Source organism: Lacerta agilis, chromosome 4 (assembly GCF_009819535.1).
Source record: "Lacerta agilis isolate rLacAgi1 chromosome 4, rLacAgi1.pri, whole genome shotgun sequence".
NCBI classification, from domain to species: Eukaryota; Metazoa; Chordata; class Lepidosauria; order Squamata; family Lacertidae; genus Lacerta; species Lacerta agilis.
Genome location: NC_046315.1, coordinates 44,677,864 through 44,694,608, shown reverse-complemented (window position 1 = coordinate 44,694,608; position 16,745 = coordinate 44,677,864). Strand labels below are relative to the sequence as shown.

At 40.6% G+C, this 16,745-nt stretch overlaps 1 protein-coding gene across 3 annotated transcripts in view; it reads left to right on the top strand.

Annotated features, from left to right (window-relative positions):
* SAMSN1 (SAM domain, SH3 domain and nuclear localization signals 1) overlaps window positions 1-16,745 on the top strand; it is a 66,630-nt gene that overhangs the window by 45,272 nt on the left and 4,613 nt on the right. For all 3 annotated transcript variants that reach the window (XM_033146849.1, XM_033146846.1, XM_033146847.1), the window contains 3 exons: window positions 2,855-2,993; window positions 9,167-9,318; window positions 13,901-14,107. In XM_033146849.1, coding sequence (XP_033002740.1) covers window positions 2,855-2,993; window positions 9,167-9,318; window positions 13,901-14,107 — 498 coding nt within the window. The remainder of the gene's footprint in view (window positions 1-2,854; window positions 2,994-9,166; window positions 9,319-13,900; window positions 14,108-16,745) is intronic.

Genomic DNA, 16,745 nt, shown 5'->3' with positions numbered 1-16,745 from the left:
AAGAAAGACATCAAAGAGAAAATTTCTAGCTAAGCACAATTCCTACAATCTTGTTTTCCCTTGCAGGGAAGGTTAAGTTTTTTTTTGGGGGGGGAACCCAGAGGGGAGCAATCAATAGTGTAATCTCCCACCAGCAGGATGAAGGGGTACCACTTTGGCATTGTACAACCCTCATTCTGTTATGTGGGTAGAATCAGTCTAAGTTGTTGAGACAATCATCTGCAGTTTGGTAAAAAGAGACCAGGGTCTGACCTATATTGGATACAATGGATTCTTATGGTGTAGCTTTAAAATAAACCACTTTTTTGCATTTTGTATACAGTTAACAGGTGGAATTTAAGAGTGCAAACATGGTAAAAAACTGGACTCAATAACAGACTAGATGTAAAAGAATATTACCAGAAGGCACACAGTTCTTTTTGATGGTGGCAGTGTGCACATTTACCAATGAATCAATAAGCAACATGAATAGACTAGTAACTAGTGGGGCACTACAGGTAGAGGAAAATGCTACCAGCCAACAACAGAAACCCTCTTGTGGGGGCAATGGGTGATATTTTGCCACTGTGAGAATAGTGGACAGAATACTGGGGTAGATGGGCCAATGGCCTGATCCAGTAGGCTTTTCTTATGTTCTTAATGAGTTACAGACAAGCTTGTATGAGTTGGTCCTAATCTAATATTAATACATTTTGGAACATAAAAATTCCCATAATGGGCATCATGGGAAAATGTGCTTCAAATCTCATCCTGTGTGTAGCTGCTTAAGTCAGGCAGCTTTTGAGTCTTATCTGGGGCATCTGATCATTTAATCCCTTACTAAGCCAAAATAAATTGCACTTTGTCATCAAGGTAATGCATCCTGCCACCCAAACATGAATGTAGAAGTACAGAACTATAGAACTGGAAGGCACCCCAAGAGTCATCTAGTCCAACCCCCTGCAATGCAGAAATCTCTACATGGGGTCCACCATCCAATCTGAAACTATGCTGGACCCTGCTTAGCTTTGTGAGACTACTTCATGTAATGGATTAAATAGTGTCATCGCTCACCAAACCTAATAACGTGAATGTGCTGTAATCTCCCAAGGTACATGCTACCTCTCCGTCATGCTGACTTCATATGATGCAACAATACAGAGAAGTTGCTTCCTGAGTTCCCCTTTTCTTGTGAAGTTATTGTTGCTTAATTATTTAACTTAGACAGTGATACATAGCAAGTGGCCTAACTGTTACAATACATTCCCATTTTAAAAATAAAGCAGTCATTAGTTTAAGCACTCTGGGTTAAAAAAAAACCCCAAAACAAATCCTAAGCAAAGGTAACCAATCCTGTTAGGCTATAAGAAGAAGGAAAAACCTTCAAAACCCACAATTTGGAAATACGTTTTCTTGGGGCCAACTAAAAATGTCACAAAAGTGTGGTAAGTTTTCAAGATCTTCTAAACTCTTCCTTGGGCAAGATGTTACAAAGAGGAAGGAGTGAAGGGGATGAGGAAGAATTTAAAGTACACAAATTCAGCTAGATGTTATAGTCGTGAGGTCAGTTTGTGGAATCAGTTCAAAAATGGAGATTGCAAGCAGAATTAGACCCACCCAGGTGCTGCAGATAACAGCTTCCACACCAGGATTCTGGGATAAAGAAAAAATAGCTTCTCCCCATTTCATAGAGATTTAAGACTGGCACCAGCTATAGCAAATTTTAGATGAACCCAAGTTTCTGTTACAATAAATGACCCCCCCCCCTTTGCTATTTTTTTGGTTGCTACCTACAATGATGTACTTGCAGGGCTCAAAACCACTAGGGTGTTTTTTTTTTTAATGATGTTGCTCTGTTATGTGAAAGCTAGTAATTATAGCCTTGACATACATGTTTGTCCCTTGAATTCTGAAAAACAAAGTGATTTTCAATCTGACAGCAGTTGCCCAGAGAATGGCAGAGAGGAGTGAGCACTTTTTCCAGGTGACAGGAATTGTATGTCTTCTGCCAAAAATGCCTTCATTTCAGACAGCCTTGCTTTCTTTTGAGTTACTATATATGTTTAGCAAGCTCTTTCTCTACTCCCACCACCACCACCACCTACGCATGGCTTTACTAAAACCATAGCATGTGACATTTCAGCTAAAACATCTGTTCTCGCTGCCTATATCCTTCGGGGACAGGTTCAAGGTTCATGCATTGATATACAAAAGCCTGAACGACATGGGTGCAGGATACCTTATATCCCATTATCACAGCTCGATCACTGAGATCATCTGCTTGAGCACTGTTAGTTGTCCCCATGTTACAGAGGCCCAGCTGACCTCAACTAGAAGTTGGCTATTTAGTGTTGCTGGTCCCGTGCATTAAATTTTATTTTAAGCGCATCCACATTTCCCAGAAGAATTTGGAATTTGTGATGATTTGGTGGAACTGGTTCTGCTTAAGTACAACAGATGATGAACTAAATAGTGTGATATCTTTTAGCCTTGATACACTGCTTCCTTAAGGGGGCATGTTTTATTTGACAAATGCATACGTGGGTAATGTTTCTTTATACTGTTATGTATTGAAGTTCTCACCCTAGGCCACTAGGGGTGTGTGTATATAGTTCATTCTGCTGCAGTTTTCACTCAGGTCAGCATATGCAAATGAAGGATTGTAAACTGACGCTCAGGGATTGGGTAGCTGCAGAAAGTTGTTACTGTTGCTCTGTAGCTGAGTTCTATATAAGCAGGTTGCGGAGCCCTCCAGCTCAGTCCTGTTCCAGCCTAAGAATAAACAAGAGCTGTTTGGAAATCACTGTGTCGTCTGCTGTGTCCACCCACGACTTAACATATACTTACCATCTTCTCTCTCTCTTCTGCTCTAAAGAATGATGAAGGAAAAGATGATTCCTGTTCTAATCGAAACAGTGACCCTGGTGGAGGGTCAGGCACTGAGAAGGCCTCTCTAAAGGCCAGTGACTCCATGGACAGCCTCTATAGTCTTAATAGTGGCCAGAGCTCATCAAGTAAGTGCCAGTTAATGATATGCTGCAGAATATATCTATTTGAATGGCTAGAAACAATCTTAAGAACATGAGAGCATCTGTAGGCTTAAGTTCACCTAAGTCTGAATTAAATTGCAGCCATTGGCAATTCTTAACTTGCTTTCACATGCATGGAATGGGACTTTCCTGCCTTCCCTTTCCATTGGCAGCCCATCAAAATCTTCTCCTTGTGTCGGGTTGCCCCTGGGAATGGTATAGGATTTGGTGCAGGTGTGTACAGATAGAGCAAGAGCTGGTGAAAATCACCCCTGCTTCCAGTAGCAAATAGAATTCAACGTGGTTGGTTTGTATCTAGTGATGGCTTTGCTTTAGTGGAAAACCACTTCTGCTCATAGCATCAGAGCACTTGATTTTGATCCTGACCCATACTTCTTGCTAAGGCAAAGCCACCATCAGATACCACCCACTGTCTTTTCCCAAACTATTTACATTTTATAATTTAAGATACTGGGGTAATTACATTGTAATACCAATTTTAGTGTTTGTATAGTGTTGTAGAGTATGCAAATAACTTCACATATGTTATTTCAGTTTTTACAACAGTCCTATAAAATAGTTCCAGTTACAGGTGGGTAGCCGTGCTGGTCTGCCATAGTCGAAACAAAATAGAAAATTCTTTCCAGTAGCACCTTAGAGACCAGCTGAGTTTGTTCTTGGTATGAGCTTTCGTGTGCATGCACACTTCTTCAGATATAAAATAGGTCATTCTTCTTATTCCCATATTGCAGATGTAGGGTTCAGTAGTATTAGTCTGGCCAAAATGACTCAATGAGTTCAAATCCTAGGTAGATTTATGTTGGGGATTTACTGACTGACAACCAACTCTTTGGGGGATGTACCCAGTGTTAGTTATACTATTCAAATTAATGTACACAACTAACTTAGGTTCATTAATTTTGGTGGGCCTACTTTTGATTAGAATTTAGTTAGATAAGTTGTCATTAAAATATATCAGTATCCATGTTATTTAATACCAATGCATTTAGGTGAAATATTGTGAATGAAATATATTATTTATCATTGCTGACTTTGTTTTTGGTGAAAATTAATTTAGAGAGAGCCTAATTTTCCAGAATAAATATTTTTATTACCTTTGTTTATTTATGTATTTTTTTAAAAATGGAACACATTCATAAAGTCCTCTGCTCTTGCTATTGCAAAGGGTATCTAACATGCTGCAGAGAACATGAGACTAAAAACAAGAGGCCAAATTGTCCTTTTTTAACAAAAAGCTGGAGAAGTCAACAGCACAAGCTTTTAAAAGTTTACTTACACGTAATTCCCATTCAGTGGGGATTAGTCCTTAGAAAGTGAGTTTAATATCACACCCTGACTCTTGTGTATGTCAATAAAAAGTGTGTCCTAGGATGTGTTGCATCTGATCAAACAGTAAACATAAAAATTATGGATGAGGCTTGTATCTGGTGAGCAACAGTGTTTGAATGGCAAGCACTGATAGGGATTTTGTTATCATATGCTTTCACAGAGAACTTATGTAAGGTTTTATATTGTCATTCTGTCTAATAGAATTGATTAATGACACTAAATGATCCCATTTTAGTCATTTGAGCTAAAACACCACTCCACTGTAAAACAGAATTGTTCACTGACATATCAATTCAATTTTCATTTCCTAGGTCTAGGTTAACCATATTTCCAAAGCGACATGGCTTTTGTCCATTTAAGTGCTTAAATGCAGGGTAATATTCTGCAGGTGCTACTTCTAACTCTTAACTGCAATGGTGAGTTCATACAGATAACCTATCTTACGCAAACCTGATCTCTCCTATGCAGGATAGTCAGGCTGTCTCAGGTTTTGTTTTTTTAAGATTTGTATGCCCACCAAACACAAGTTTCATCATCATCATCATCAACCTTTTATTGGCATCAAACAAACAAACATACATATATATAAAACAGTAGCGAAATAATACTTTCGCAGTGGGGGGAACTATATTAGAAGAGGAAAGAGGCAAGACTCCGCTGTCCACGATCACATCTCTGGGACTCCTGATAACTCAGACGACTGCAGAGTATTACGACGAGAAAAGAGCAAATGTAGGTATTGAGCTACCAATTTGGTAAGCTCCTGGTCAGTACCCTTTAGTAGGAAATGCAAGACTTCCCGCTCTGGTCTCCTTCTAGGGATACAGAGCTGGTCCAGGAATTGGTGGCGGAGATCGACGTAAAGTTTGCAGTGAAAAACCATATGAACAAGGCTTTCCACCTGATGGTCACAAGTCCATGGAGCAGCTAACAACATTGTGTAAAAGAACTGCAAAGCCAATATAAAATGGATAGCTAATCAAATTACACGTGTAAACAACACATCCCATACACAACCTGCAGCCGCAAAACTAAAAAGTTGCCCATCAGATTTTAGATACTTATGTCAATGCCAGCTCATATGAACAAAGTCCACTGGAACAAGATGGTCTAGAGAAGGGTTTCCCAAAGGTGGGTCTCCAGCTGTTTTTGGACTGCAATTCCCATCATCCCTGACCACTGGTCCTGCTAGCTAGGGATGGTGGGAGTTGTAGTCCAAAAACAGCTGGAGACCCAAATTTGGGGAAACCTGGTCTATAGATAAAAACTGAGCCTACATGGTGGGCCTTTTGAGGGAGGAAGTTTAAAATGAAGATGCCACTGCAGAAAAGCCCATTACAAAGATGGACATTTCAATGCCTATATATGTATTGTGGGGCTTGTATGGACAAAGTTCTCTTCTAAGTGAAGATGGCCCAATCATTTTAGTTTCTTCATCTCTCCTGTAGGGGCATACCACATGGTAAGTAGCATTTTACCAGATATCAAATGCTAAGATGTGGTATAGTCAGTTGGGAAAAACTGTACCTGTGGAACTTTTGTTTCCCTCAGAGATCTTCAAAGTACAGTACAGAAGCCATGTCCCTCTGGGAATGTGGTCACTATGTTTAGGCCTCAACCCTAGTTTTCCTTTGTCAATGTGATGCGGAAAATGGTATGTTGCATTCCAAGCCATCTATGCAAGAACAAACTCTCTTAACATTTTTTTTTGCATGTGAGAGAGACCGAAAATGGAATATAAGTTGCCTCTTGGGTTTCTTTTACACTCATGTTGCAAAGAAGAATGCAGGCATAGCTACCGGAACATAGGAAACCACTTTATACTGAGTCAGACCACTGCCTCATCTAGTTCAGTATTGTCTGACTGTCAGAGGCACTCTAGAATTTCAGGCAGAGTTCTCTCCTAGCCCTAACTGGAGATGCCAGGGATTGAACCTGGGACCTTCTGGTGCAAAGCAGATGCTCTACCACAGAGCTACAGTTCTATTTCTCCCGTTTCCAGTGGCCACCCTCAACTCCTGCCAGCTGTCAGAAAGAATTAGAAGTCCTGCTTGCTTCAGCAGGAGGAGCATAGGGTGAGCGAAGTCATAGACTAAAGAAGCTATGGATGGTGTTCAATTAAGTTTTACTCGGAGCAGTTTTATTGACAGTAATGGACATAAATTAGTCATGTTCATTAATTTAAATTCATCTACTCTGAGTAAAATGTAGGTGAATACCACCCAATGACTGCATAGCATTTTGAGGGTGCGGTGTTGCTTTTAAATTATCATGACCTAGCAACCGTATTTATTCCTCCCCCATGTATAGCTAAGCAAGCACATCAAGTGAACCAATTTTTGTGTTCCATTATCTGTTTTGTCGTGGGAGAATTCAAGATGCTGCTGTTATCTAAAGCATATTTGAATGGAATATTTCTGTGCTTGTTCAAATGTGCTGATGCAGGTTTCTTCAGATGACAAAATGACAGAAATCTTGAGAGTAAAACTTTTTCCTCTCCAGTGTGCAATTCTTTTGAAGCTCTGTACTTTGCGTATTCTAAGACATCACCTGTAAAATGTTGTCCCTGTTTGTCTGAATAAAGAGGAAGCAGTCAGCAGATGATTATTGTACATCTTATATGAGAAAAAAACACAGTATTAGTTTTGGGCCATTTTATTTCAGTGAGCCCTGAGTAAAATCTAGGCTCACATCACTCTATTGATGGAGATGTTGATCATTTTTATTGCATTTCCATCATTTCAGGATTTTGAGAACCAAATAGTCTATCTCTTAGCACTTTATCATAATTAAGTATTATTCTGCAGCATATGTTAATTAATTGCATGGGTTAATCCACATTTGCACATCCACAGACACAAAATAGAGCAAGAGGCTCTTAACCTCAGGGTTGTGGGATTTGAGCCCCACACTAGGCAACAGATTCCTGCATTGCAGGAAACTGGAGTAGATGACCTCCAAGGTCCCTTCCAACTCTACAGTTCTGTTATTCTATTAAATCTACTGCTAAATCCTGTGGATTGAATTTAGTAGAACTGTACATTGCTTATTTTTGACTGGAATACATCTACTCCATAGAAAGTGGACAGTAGTGATTAATAGGAATGAAGACTGGATTTAAATGAAGCCCAAGCCTAAGCAGTGTGCCTTGGATGAATTGGGGGCTTCTCAGAAGTCAAGCAGGATCTCTGTGAGATGGCACAGGTGAAGTGGGAACCCCTTAATCACCTCATAGTACCTTGGTAATCCAAACATTTAAAAATACATTAGGAATATAACCAAAATTGGGTGATGAGTGAAAAGAGAGGAAGTACCAGGATGGGGAAAGGATGGAGGGAGAGTCTTGTTGTGATTGACTGGTCAAGCTAGTAATCAGAAGGAATTGTTTTTACTTTGAATGTGAATCTATTTTAGTTCTTCCCACCCACAAAGTCAAACTTATTTGTCTGCAGTGTAGCAGATTTCTTACTCATGAACACCTCTCTTATGTGTTCTTTTTTGCCCACCTGCAAATTGCAACATCTGTCTTTGTGGGTAAGCCACTGCAGCTATCCTTCTGAAAGTTGGCATAATTTATACCCTCTAAAAGGGTAAAGATAAAGACATATCCTTTTTGGATGGACAAACTTTAAAGGTGCCCAGCACAAAAGTCAGTGCCCTATTTCACTGTAATTTAGCAAGCTTTGATTCTATCAAAGTTAAATTGTATTTTAATTATCTATTTTTCTGTGTTTTAGTGGTTCTTGTTTTATCTGTAAGCCACCTTGAGTCTTTTCAGGGGAAAGGGTAGGGTATAGATGAAATAATAAATATTGTTTGTTAACTCCTTCTTAGCAGTAAGTATGCCCTCAAATTTCATCAACTTCTGTAAAAAGAGGGGAAAGTTATAGCCTTTAAAAAAAATACTCCCTCAAATAGTGAATTGAGGTGGGATGAAGTGGTCTCTGGTGGAACCCAAGTCAATTCAGACAGCCTACCAAGTGTCTCAGATCGAGGTGGGCTGTTTACCAAAAGTGCTGAATTGGGAGTCCAAACCAAATCTTTTGGCTCATGCACACATCTTGTGATTTTTAGTTTTATAACTTTCAAATGATCAAACTCTTTTGGCTTCATGTTGTATCCATCTTAGAAGGTAAAGGTAAAGGTACCCCTGACCGTAAGGTCCAGTTGCGTACAACTCTGGGGATGCGCGCTCATCTCACTCTATAGGCCGAGGGAGCTGGCGTTTGTCCGCAGACAGCTTCCGAGTCATGTGGCTAGCATGACTAAGCTGCTTCTGGTCGTCCTCGTCGTACCCCACCCTCTAGGAGGGAAATTAAGGGAAATTAAGGGAGATATAAGATATATGTTTGTGCTTTGTTAATGTTTAGTTAATCTATGTACTTATGCTATGTATCTTTGTTATTTTCATGTATTTTTGTAATCTTTATTATTATTATTATTATTATTATTATTATTATTATTATTATTTTCTTTGTAAACTTTGAACTTAAATAAAGTCTATTTTATTTTTTAAAAAAATAAAAAAATAAGCTGCTTCTGGTGAACCAGAGCAGTGCACAGAAACGGTGTTTACCTTCCCGCCGGTGCAATACCTATTTTTCTACTTGCACTTGATGTGCTTTCGAACTGCTAGGTGGGCAGGAGCTGGGACCGAACAACGGGTGCTCACCCCATCGCGGGGATTCGAAGTATCAACATTCAGATTGGCAAGGCCTAGGCTCTGTGGTTTAGACCACAGCGCCACACATGTCCCTTTGTATCCATCTGAAATACTGTGAACGGTTGATCATTCTTATTGCTTCCAGGTGGGGTTACTAGTTGCTCAGATGGGACAAGCAACAGGGACAGCCTAAGGCTTGATGATGAAGTTCCTTACACTGGACCTTTCTGTGGCAGAGCCAAAGTACATACAGACTTCACACCTAGTCCTTATGACACAGACTCTCTCAAAATCAAGGTGAGCTAACTATTTGTTACATTTGCTTTATTCATGAAGTCACTTTCCACCCGTGAGGCTCTCCCCGTTCAGGCAGCATTATATAGAAATTATTTTCTATAGAAGAACAAGTCTTACCAATGAAGAACTAGCTTGGTTTCCACAAAGCTAGGTTGTGTCTAACTAATCTTTCCATTGAGTGTCTCAATGAGCATGTAGATTGGGTTGATTTGGTGTGCTTTCACTAGTAATCTCTCACTAAAAATTCCTGAGTAAACTTTGCAGTCATGAGATAAAGGGGCACATTCTCTTAAGCTGCTTACAGAGTGGAAAGTAGATAATAGGAATAAGTGGACAGTTCTCACAATGACTGCTCCCCACATCAAATGGGGGGTGACGTTTGCGTGGTCGCACACAGCCCTCTGAATTCCTGGGCGACATCTGGTAGTTTGGCTGGTTACGCCCTCCCCCAGAAGGGATACCTGGGGTCTCCGCCTACCCAGTTAACCGTCCAATCCTGCCTGGGGGAGGCGTTGCCAAGGGATTGGCCAGGTAAGGGGAGGGACTACCTAGCCCACACAATAGAGGGTGTAGCTTACCTGAGAAGCAGCAGTCGGCTCCAGAGCTTCTCCCACCCTCCACTCCCTCAATTAATGCTTAATTTGCAGGTTAACCTTTTTTCCACAGGCACGCAGGCGCTCCTATGCCAAGGCTGCTGTTGAAGGGCCAGAAAGGAATTTCCCTGCATTGGCAGGTTTCACCTTTCCCGTAGCAATTCGTCACAACTTTGGCGGTTTCAGGCCTTGGGTGGAATACTTTAGTCATCTTCCTAAATGGGGGAGAGGCGTGTGGCGGTGACTCCACACCTCCAGTGTGGCGGCGATAACAGGGTTCCCCGTTAAAGGGGTATTGGGGGGAGGCATTGTCCATACGCCGAGAGGTTGTCATTCCTCTCCCCCACCAGTGGTGGCAAAATGGGGGGGGCGGGCTCTCTGCTTGAACATATGTTCTCCAGAGACAGCCCAATCCCCACACATTCTGGATAACCCTGACGTTTCCCAGATCCCCGGCTGGGGGCTGGGAAGGATAAACGTCCAATGCCTGAGCCAAGGTCTCCCTACATCTGAATCTTAATAAAGTTCTGGCCAATTTTAATCCCATAGCACATTGTCTTGTGTCATTATTCTGCTCGGGGGTCGCCTAGGGTTCGGGGGACACAATAGAGGGATGTGAGAAGTGGAGTCCCCCAGGTAACTAGACTGGAGTTTGTGGTTTTTAATTTGATCATAAAGTATCTGGAGTTAAGAGTGAGTGGTGAAGTGACCAACTTTGCTGATAATATCAAATTGTTCAGGATGGTAAGAAACAAGATGAAGAATGGAAATTGGGGATCACAAAAAGAGTATCTCAAAACTGGGTGAACAGGCATTTAAATGGCAAATGTGATTTAATATAAGTAAGTGTAAAGTGATGCACATTGGAGAAAAACAAACCAACCTTAACTTCACATATATGCTAACAGGGTCTGAACTGGCAGAGACTGAGAAAGGTTACAATCTTGGAATTGTGGTGGATAGCTCAACGTAAATGTCAATTCAGCATGCAGCAATTGTGAAAAAGGTGGACTCCATGTTAGAGATCATTGCATGGCGAGTTCCCGACCCCCCCCCCAGGTAGAAATAATGGCACATGACACAATTATTTAAGGTTAATTGGCTAGAAAAGGCCACAACTTTATTGGTTACAGGTGATGAACGGTATTGGCTTAGGCATTGGATCTAACCGACTATATCTGACTCCAGCCTGTCTGCTGGAAGTACGGGAAGGGTTGACCACCAGTAGGGGGAGCCCTACTGATGCACATCAACTAGGAGCTCCCTCGGGGTCACCGATAGGGGACGTGCCTTAGGCCCTAACCTCCCTAGGTTTCGGACAGGGCCACACCCTCCGGAATCCTTTAACGGACTACCCTTCAATATGTGGGGCAGGAGATGGCACTACCTCCCCTCTTTCCAGGGCCGGCCTCTACCCCCTGCACATGTGGGGAGGTCATGAAGCCCGCAACCCCACCTCCTCCTTAAGGTGGAAGTGGCTTTAGCAAAGGGATTGAAAATAAGCCTGCTGACTTCATAATGCCATTATACAAATCTATGGTGAGATCACACTTGGAATTCTGACTACAGATCTGGTCACCTCGCCCTCCAAAAGCATATTGTAACTTAAATGATTGAGGGACTGGAGTAACTCTCCTTTGAGGAAAGGTTATAACATTTGGGACTCTCTTTTTTGTAGAAAAGGGGGGGGGGAGAATATATATATATAGAGAGAGAGAGAAGTATATACATGGTGTGGAGAAAGTGCAACAGGAGACATTTGCTGGATCCTGGAAAAGATGGATCTTTGGTCTGCTCTAGGAGGTCTCTTGATACGTTCTTATCAAACTTGTACCTTAAGCTTTTTGTGTCACAAAGAAAAAGATGTAACTAATAATAATCTTCAGGTGTCTTTTCTAGCCTTACTTCACATTGTGCTGCCTAACACTCTGCAGTAGTTCTAGTTGAGTTATGGCTGTGGAGTGTGACGTGTGAGGAGGGAGCTGTTTCACTTTTCCATATTAAAAGAGACAAGATGATGTCTCATGCCCATGTTCCCAGCAATGTGGGGTATGATTAAGTGCTGATTTGCTACTAGGGGAACTCTGAAGTAATAATTTGAGTCCCAGGAGAAAGGAGGGACTGCCCAGGTTGTCAGTATTTACTGGAGCATAATGGTGATATGCTCTCTTTTAAAGTGGCTGAAAGCAAAAACCAATGGCTGCTCCAAAACTACAATAACATAATGCAAATGTTTCAGAAACAGAACACAGTACTTTCCTAACAGATGTGTTTGGATCAGGTCATATTTGGTAAGCCGCATATTGTCTTAACTTAAGTGCTTTGGCTTAAATTCTGCCTTGCCAGAGCAGAAAATCATTTCCACTTGCACTTGGAGGTAGAAATCCCTTTTACATCTGCAGCAGACCCACAAACCACAATCCATTCTGTTTCTGATGTTCCCCCAACCCTGAAGAGCAGATTGGGGGGGGGGCACAGGTAGCTGCAGCAGCAAAGAACTTAAAAACGTGATATAGAAACTGGTGAAATGTGTTGCAAAACTGTTTGTCTTTTTTCTTGGCACCTGTCTGGAAATATTACCTCCTGTATTTCTGGATGTTTTGATGTTGCTCTTTCATTTTTGCTATTTACCTAACATACGTGTTTGAATCAACATGTTTTGAGTTTGAACAAAACACTTAGTTTTCATTTTTTAAAAATCCTGCTTTAATTTTTATAATAATGCTTCATATACGAGGGGAGTGCAAAGGGCTAAGTCTGACACATTAGTAGTGCACAGACCAAATGCTAGAGTTACATTTTAAGTAAGTATGTGAGGGGGAGTGCAGGGTCAATGATACTGTCATTGGAAATAATGAATTATATTTAGCTAAGTCTTCCTCACTGAAATTAATGAATCTGTTAATTAATTAATGAACCATTAACTTCAATAGACATATTATGAATAGGATTAGCATTGGATACAACCTAAAAGGTAAAGATAAAAGGTAAAGGTCCACTGGATTGTTAAGTCCAGTCAAAGGCGACTATGGGGTGCAGCACTCATCTCGCTTTCAGACTGAGGGAACCAGCGTTTGTCCACAGGCAGCTTTCTGGGTCAAGTGGCCAGCATTACTAAACCACTTCTAGTGCAACGGGACACCATGACGAGTGCCAGAGCGCATGGAAACAGTTTACCTTCCCACCGCAGTGGTACCTATTTATGTACTTGCACTGGTGTGCTTTCGAACTGCTAGGTTGGTAGTACTAATAATTATATTATCAACCTAATAATTATAGGAATTGGTCTGTTACTTCTCTTCAGACCTTCCTGAAATGGTGTGGGAAACAGCTGTGTTACTGCAATTTCCATTTGTCAATAAGGAATTAATCTATGGATTGGGTCATTTTTGTCTATCCTATTTCCTATTTCAGTTAAAACAAAATAAAATAAAAAATTCTTTCCAGTAGCACCTTAGAGACCAACTAAGTTTGTTCTTGGTATGAGTTTTCGTGTGCATGCATACTTCTTCAGATACCAACACAGCTACCCACCTGTAACTGGAACAATTTCAGTTAGGTGTTCTTGTTTATAAAAACTCATCCATACTGTCATTTAATGTGGATATTAAGCTTCCTGTATCTTCATTAATTCTCTGTTGTCCATATGATATTTTCCTCTGTCACAGCCTTCCCCCACTTTTCCCTCTCTCAATCAGGATTTTCTCATACTAGAGATACTCTGAAATTCAGAGAGCATGAGAAAATCTGGAGAGAGGGAGGGAAAGGTACTGATTTAGAGAAGAACATCATATGGACAACAGGAAGCTTACTCTCCACATTAAATGACAGTATGGATAAATTTCCTTTTAGAAAATATGCATCACTATTTGAGCCAACTCTGATTTCCCATTGGTCTGCTTTTGATCAACTGAGGCAGACAAGTCTTGTGAATCACAAATAATCTGTACTAGTTTCAGAGTTACATTTTGTTTTTGTTTTTCTTCCAGAAAGGGGATATCATTGATATCATCTGTAAAACTCCAATGGGTATGTGGACGGGACTGCTAAACAACAAGGTGGGGAATTTCAAATTCATTTACGTAGATCTTATTACAGAAGAGGAATCTGTACCTAGAAAAATAAAGCCACACAAGAGGAGTAAAAGGGCCAAGCCTAATTCTCTTCAAGAACTCTTGGACCGACTCCATCTCCAGGTTGGTAAAACTAATGTGTGTGTATGGTATGGTATGGTGTGTGTATATATATATATGGTAAAGCTTCTTTTTGCATATCATGATCATTCTCAAGCTCAAAACTTGCAGCTTCAGGCCATACCTTAGGAGCCGCAAGCAAGATTTGTTGTGTACTTTGGCTAAAATGGATAATTCCTTTGACCTCTAGTGTCAAATTGCTCCATTTATTAGGCAGCTATCAAATTATCACCCAGGTTGGTTGCATGTGTGTGTGGCCTGATATAATTAGCTAAAAATCAGATAAGTGCCAATCAGGTATTGAAGGGGACACTAAATAAATCCTCTGCTCCCCCTCCCAAAGGGTTGTTTGATGCTGTCACTGATTATCTGACTAGGGTTGTGCATGTACAACTGACTCCTTGTGCAGACTAGAGTCACAGGTGGCCTATTTTCCAGCAGAGGAAAGTTTCTCAGATTTGTATTGATGTTTAGTAACATCAATATAATATGTCTCTGACAATGGTAGTTTGGGGGTTACTCTGTGAAATTAGATCCAAGCTCCCAGGTGACCCAGATCAGATGACATGCATAAAATCAATAATATATACCGGTAATCTTACCACTGGAGGGCACAAGGAGAAGGGGACGACAGAGGATGAGATGGTTGGACAGTGTTCTTGAAGCTACTAACATGAGTTTGGCCAAACTGCGAGAGGCAGTGAAGGATAGGCGTGCCTGGCGTACTCTGGTCCATGGGGTCACGAAGAGTCGGACACGACTGAACGACTGAACAACAACAACAACAATCTTACCACTTGTATTTTCTCAGCATTCAAAGCGTTTCACATACATCTATTAAAATAGCTGCTTTGGTTGTCCTCAGAGGAAAAGGTAGGGTATATATTGTCTAAAATGTATTATCACCTTGGTGATCATTATAAAATTGTTGGGGGTAATCTATGATTCTCTGGTGGTTAGTGGACTAAATTGCCACCATCTCCGACCATTGGCTATGCTGACTGAGGTTGATAGGATTTGAACAACATCTGGAGGACCATAGAGTATCCTCCCTCATTTTACAACAGTCCTATGTGGAGGGATGTATTATTTCTTTGTCTGTACAGTGGTACCTCGGGTTAAGTACTTATTGTAATTCATTCTGGAGGTCCATTCTTGACCTGAAACTGTTCTTAATCTGAAGCACCACTTTAGCTAATGGGGCCTCCAGCTGCCGCTGCACCGCCAGAGCACAATTTCTGTTCTTATCCTGAAGCAAAGTTCTTAACCTGAAGCGTCATTTCTGGGTTAGCGGAGTTTGTAACCTGAACTGTCTATAACCTGAAGTGTATGTAACCCGAGGTACCACTGTAATACAGAGGAGAAAATAATAATAACCTCCTGAACAAAGGTGTTGTAAGGGTTGCTAAAATAATACATGATACAAACTTCCAGTGCTTAAGAAAGCGTGTGTGTGTGTGTGTGTGTGTGTGTGATATTTATATGATTATGATTATTATTCATCAGATGTGAGACAAATAGACATCAGGAACCAAGTCTGAGCCATAGGCAAGGATATAAACCTATCTTGAAGCGGCAATCCTTTTGATGAACCTGTCAATTGTATACTGTACTTAATATTTCATTAATTAAAAAATCCTTCACTTCACTTTCTTTATCACTAGAGAATGGTTTGTAGCTGATGTCAATGTAGTTCCTAAGGTATATAAAACTTCATTGCATAGTATTGGTCTATTTAAACCATAGAAAAATATTACAGCATTGATGTAATGCAATATAATCAGCATTTTTATTAATGATTCAGAATCACAATGTCATTTTCTGTTGTTAATTAGTCCTCTTAGCTTTGCACAGTAATATATACAAATGCTTTCCCCCCCACATGCACAATCTTCAGAAATGTATGCCTATAAATATATAGCATGTCACAAAATAAAAGACACACCTGTGCTACTGCACATTATGTTGTGTGCAAAAAAATGCAGTCCTGCTTGAAATGGCCTACTTATAAATTATACTGGTGACATAATTTCCTCCTATAAACTGGATATAATTTTTTTTATATATAATATTCAGCAATGATTTGTTTGAAAACTGCATTGAAGTGGAATGTAAATCAATTGTAAAGTAGGAGAAAAGGTCTTCGGAGGTTTAGGTTTGCCCCAGCTTGTTTGTTGAAACCTTTCACTGAAACTGTAGGTGTATAAATAAATAAAAACATATAAAGTTCTGAGTGCATTTCTAAAAAACTTGGGAATAATCTTGCCAAAGTTAAGCAGTTGTAAGGAAAGGTGCATAAAATCTTCAGATGAATCCTGAGTGGAACTGAGGCTCGGGAGCTTCAGAAAGATTCTGGACTTATCCAAGCTGAAGCAGGATCTCTCTGGAGTGCTCCAAACCAAACTGGGGGCCAAGTTTAATCAGGGAACAAGTTTAGCTTCTGGAGGGACTACTATGCCTGCAAATGCCATTCATGTTTGTCAAAAGGAATAAAATGCCCCATTACTGAATGTAGCAGGGGGAAACTAAATGCCCTACCAGAACAAGGAAGCCTGTTTTCTGAAATGCCAAGTCAGGGCCAAATCAGGGTTCACACCCCTGAAACATACCCACACCCACACCCCACACCATTGCTTTTTCT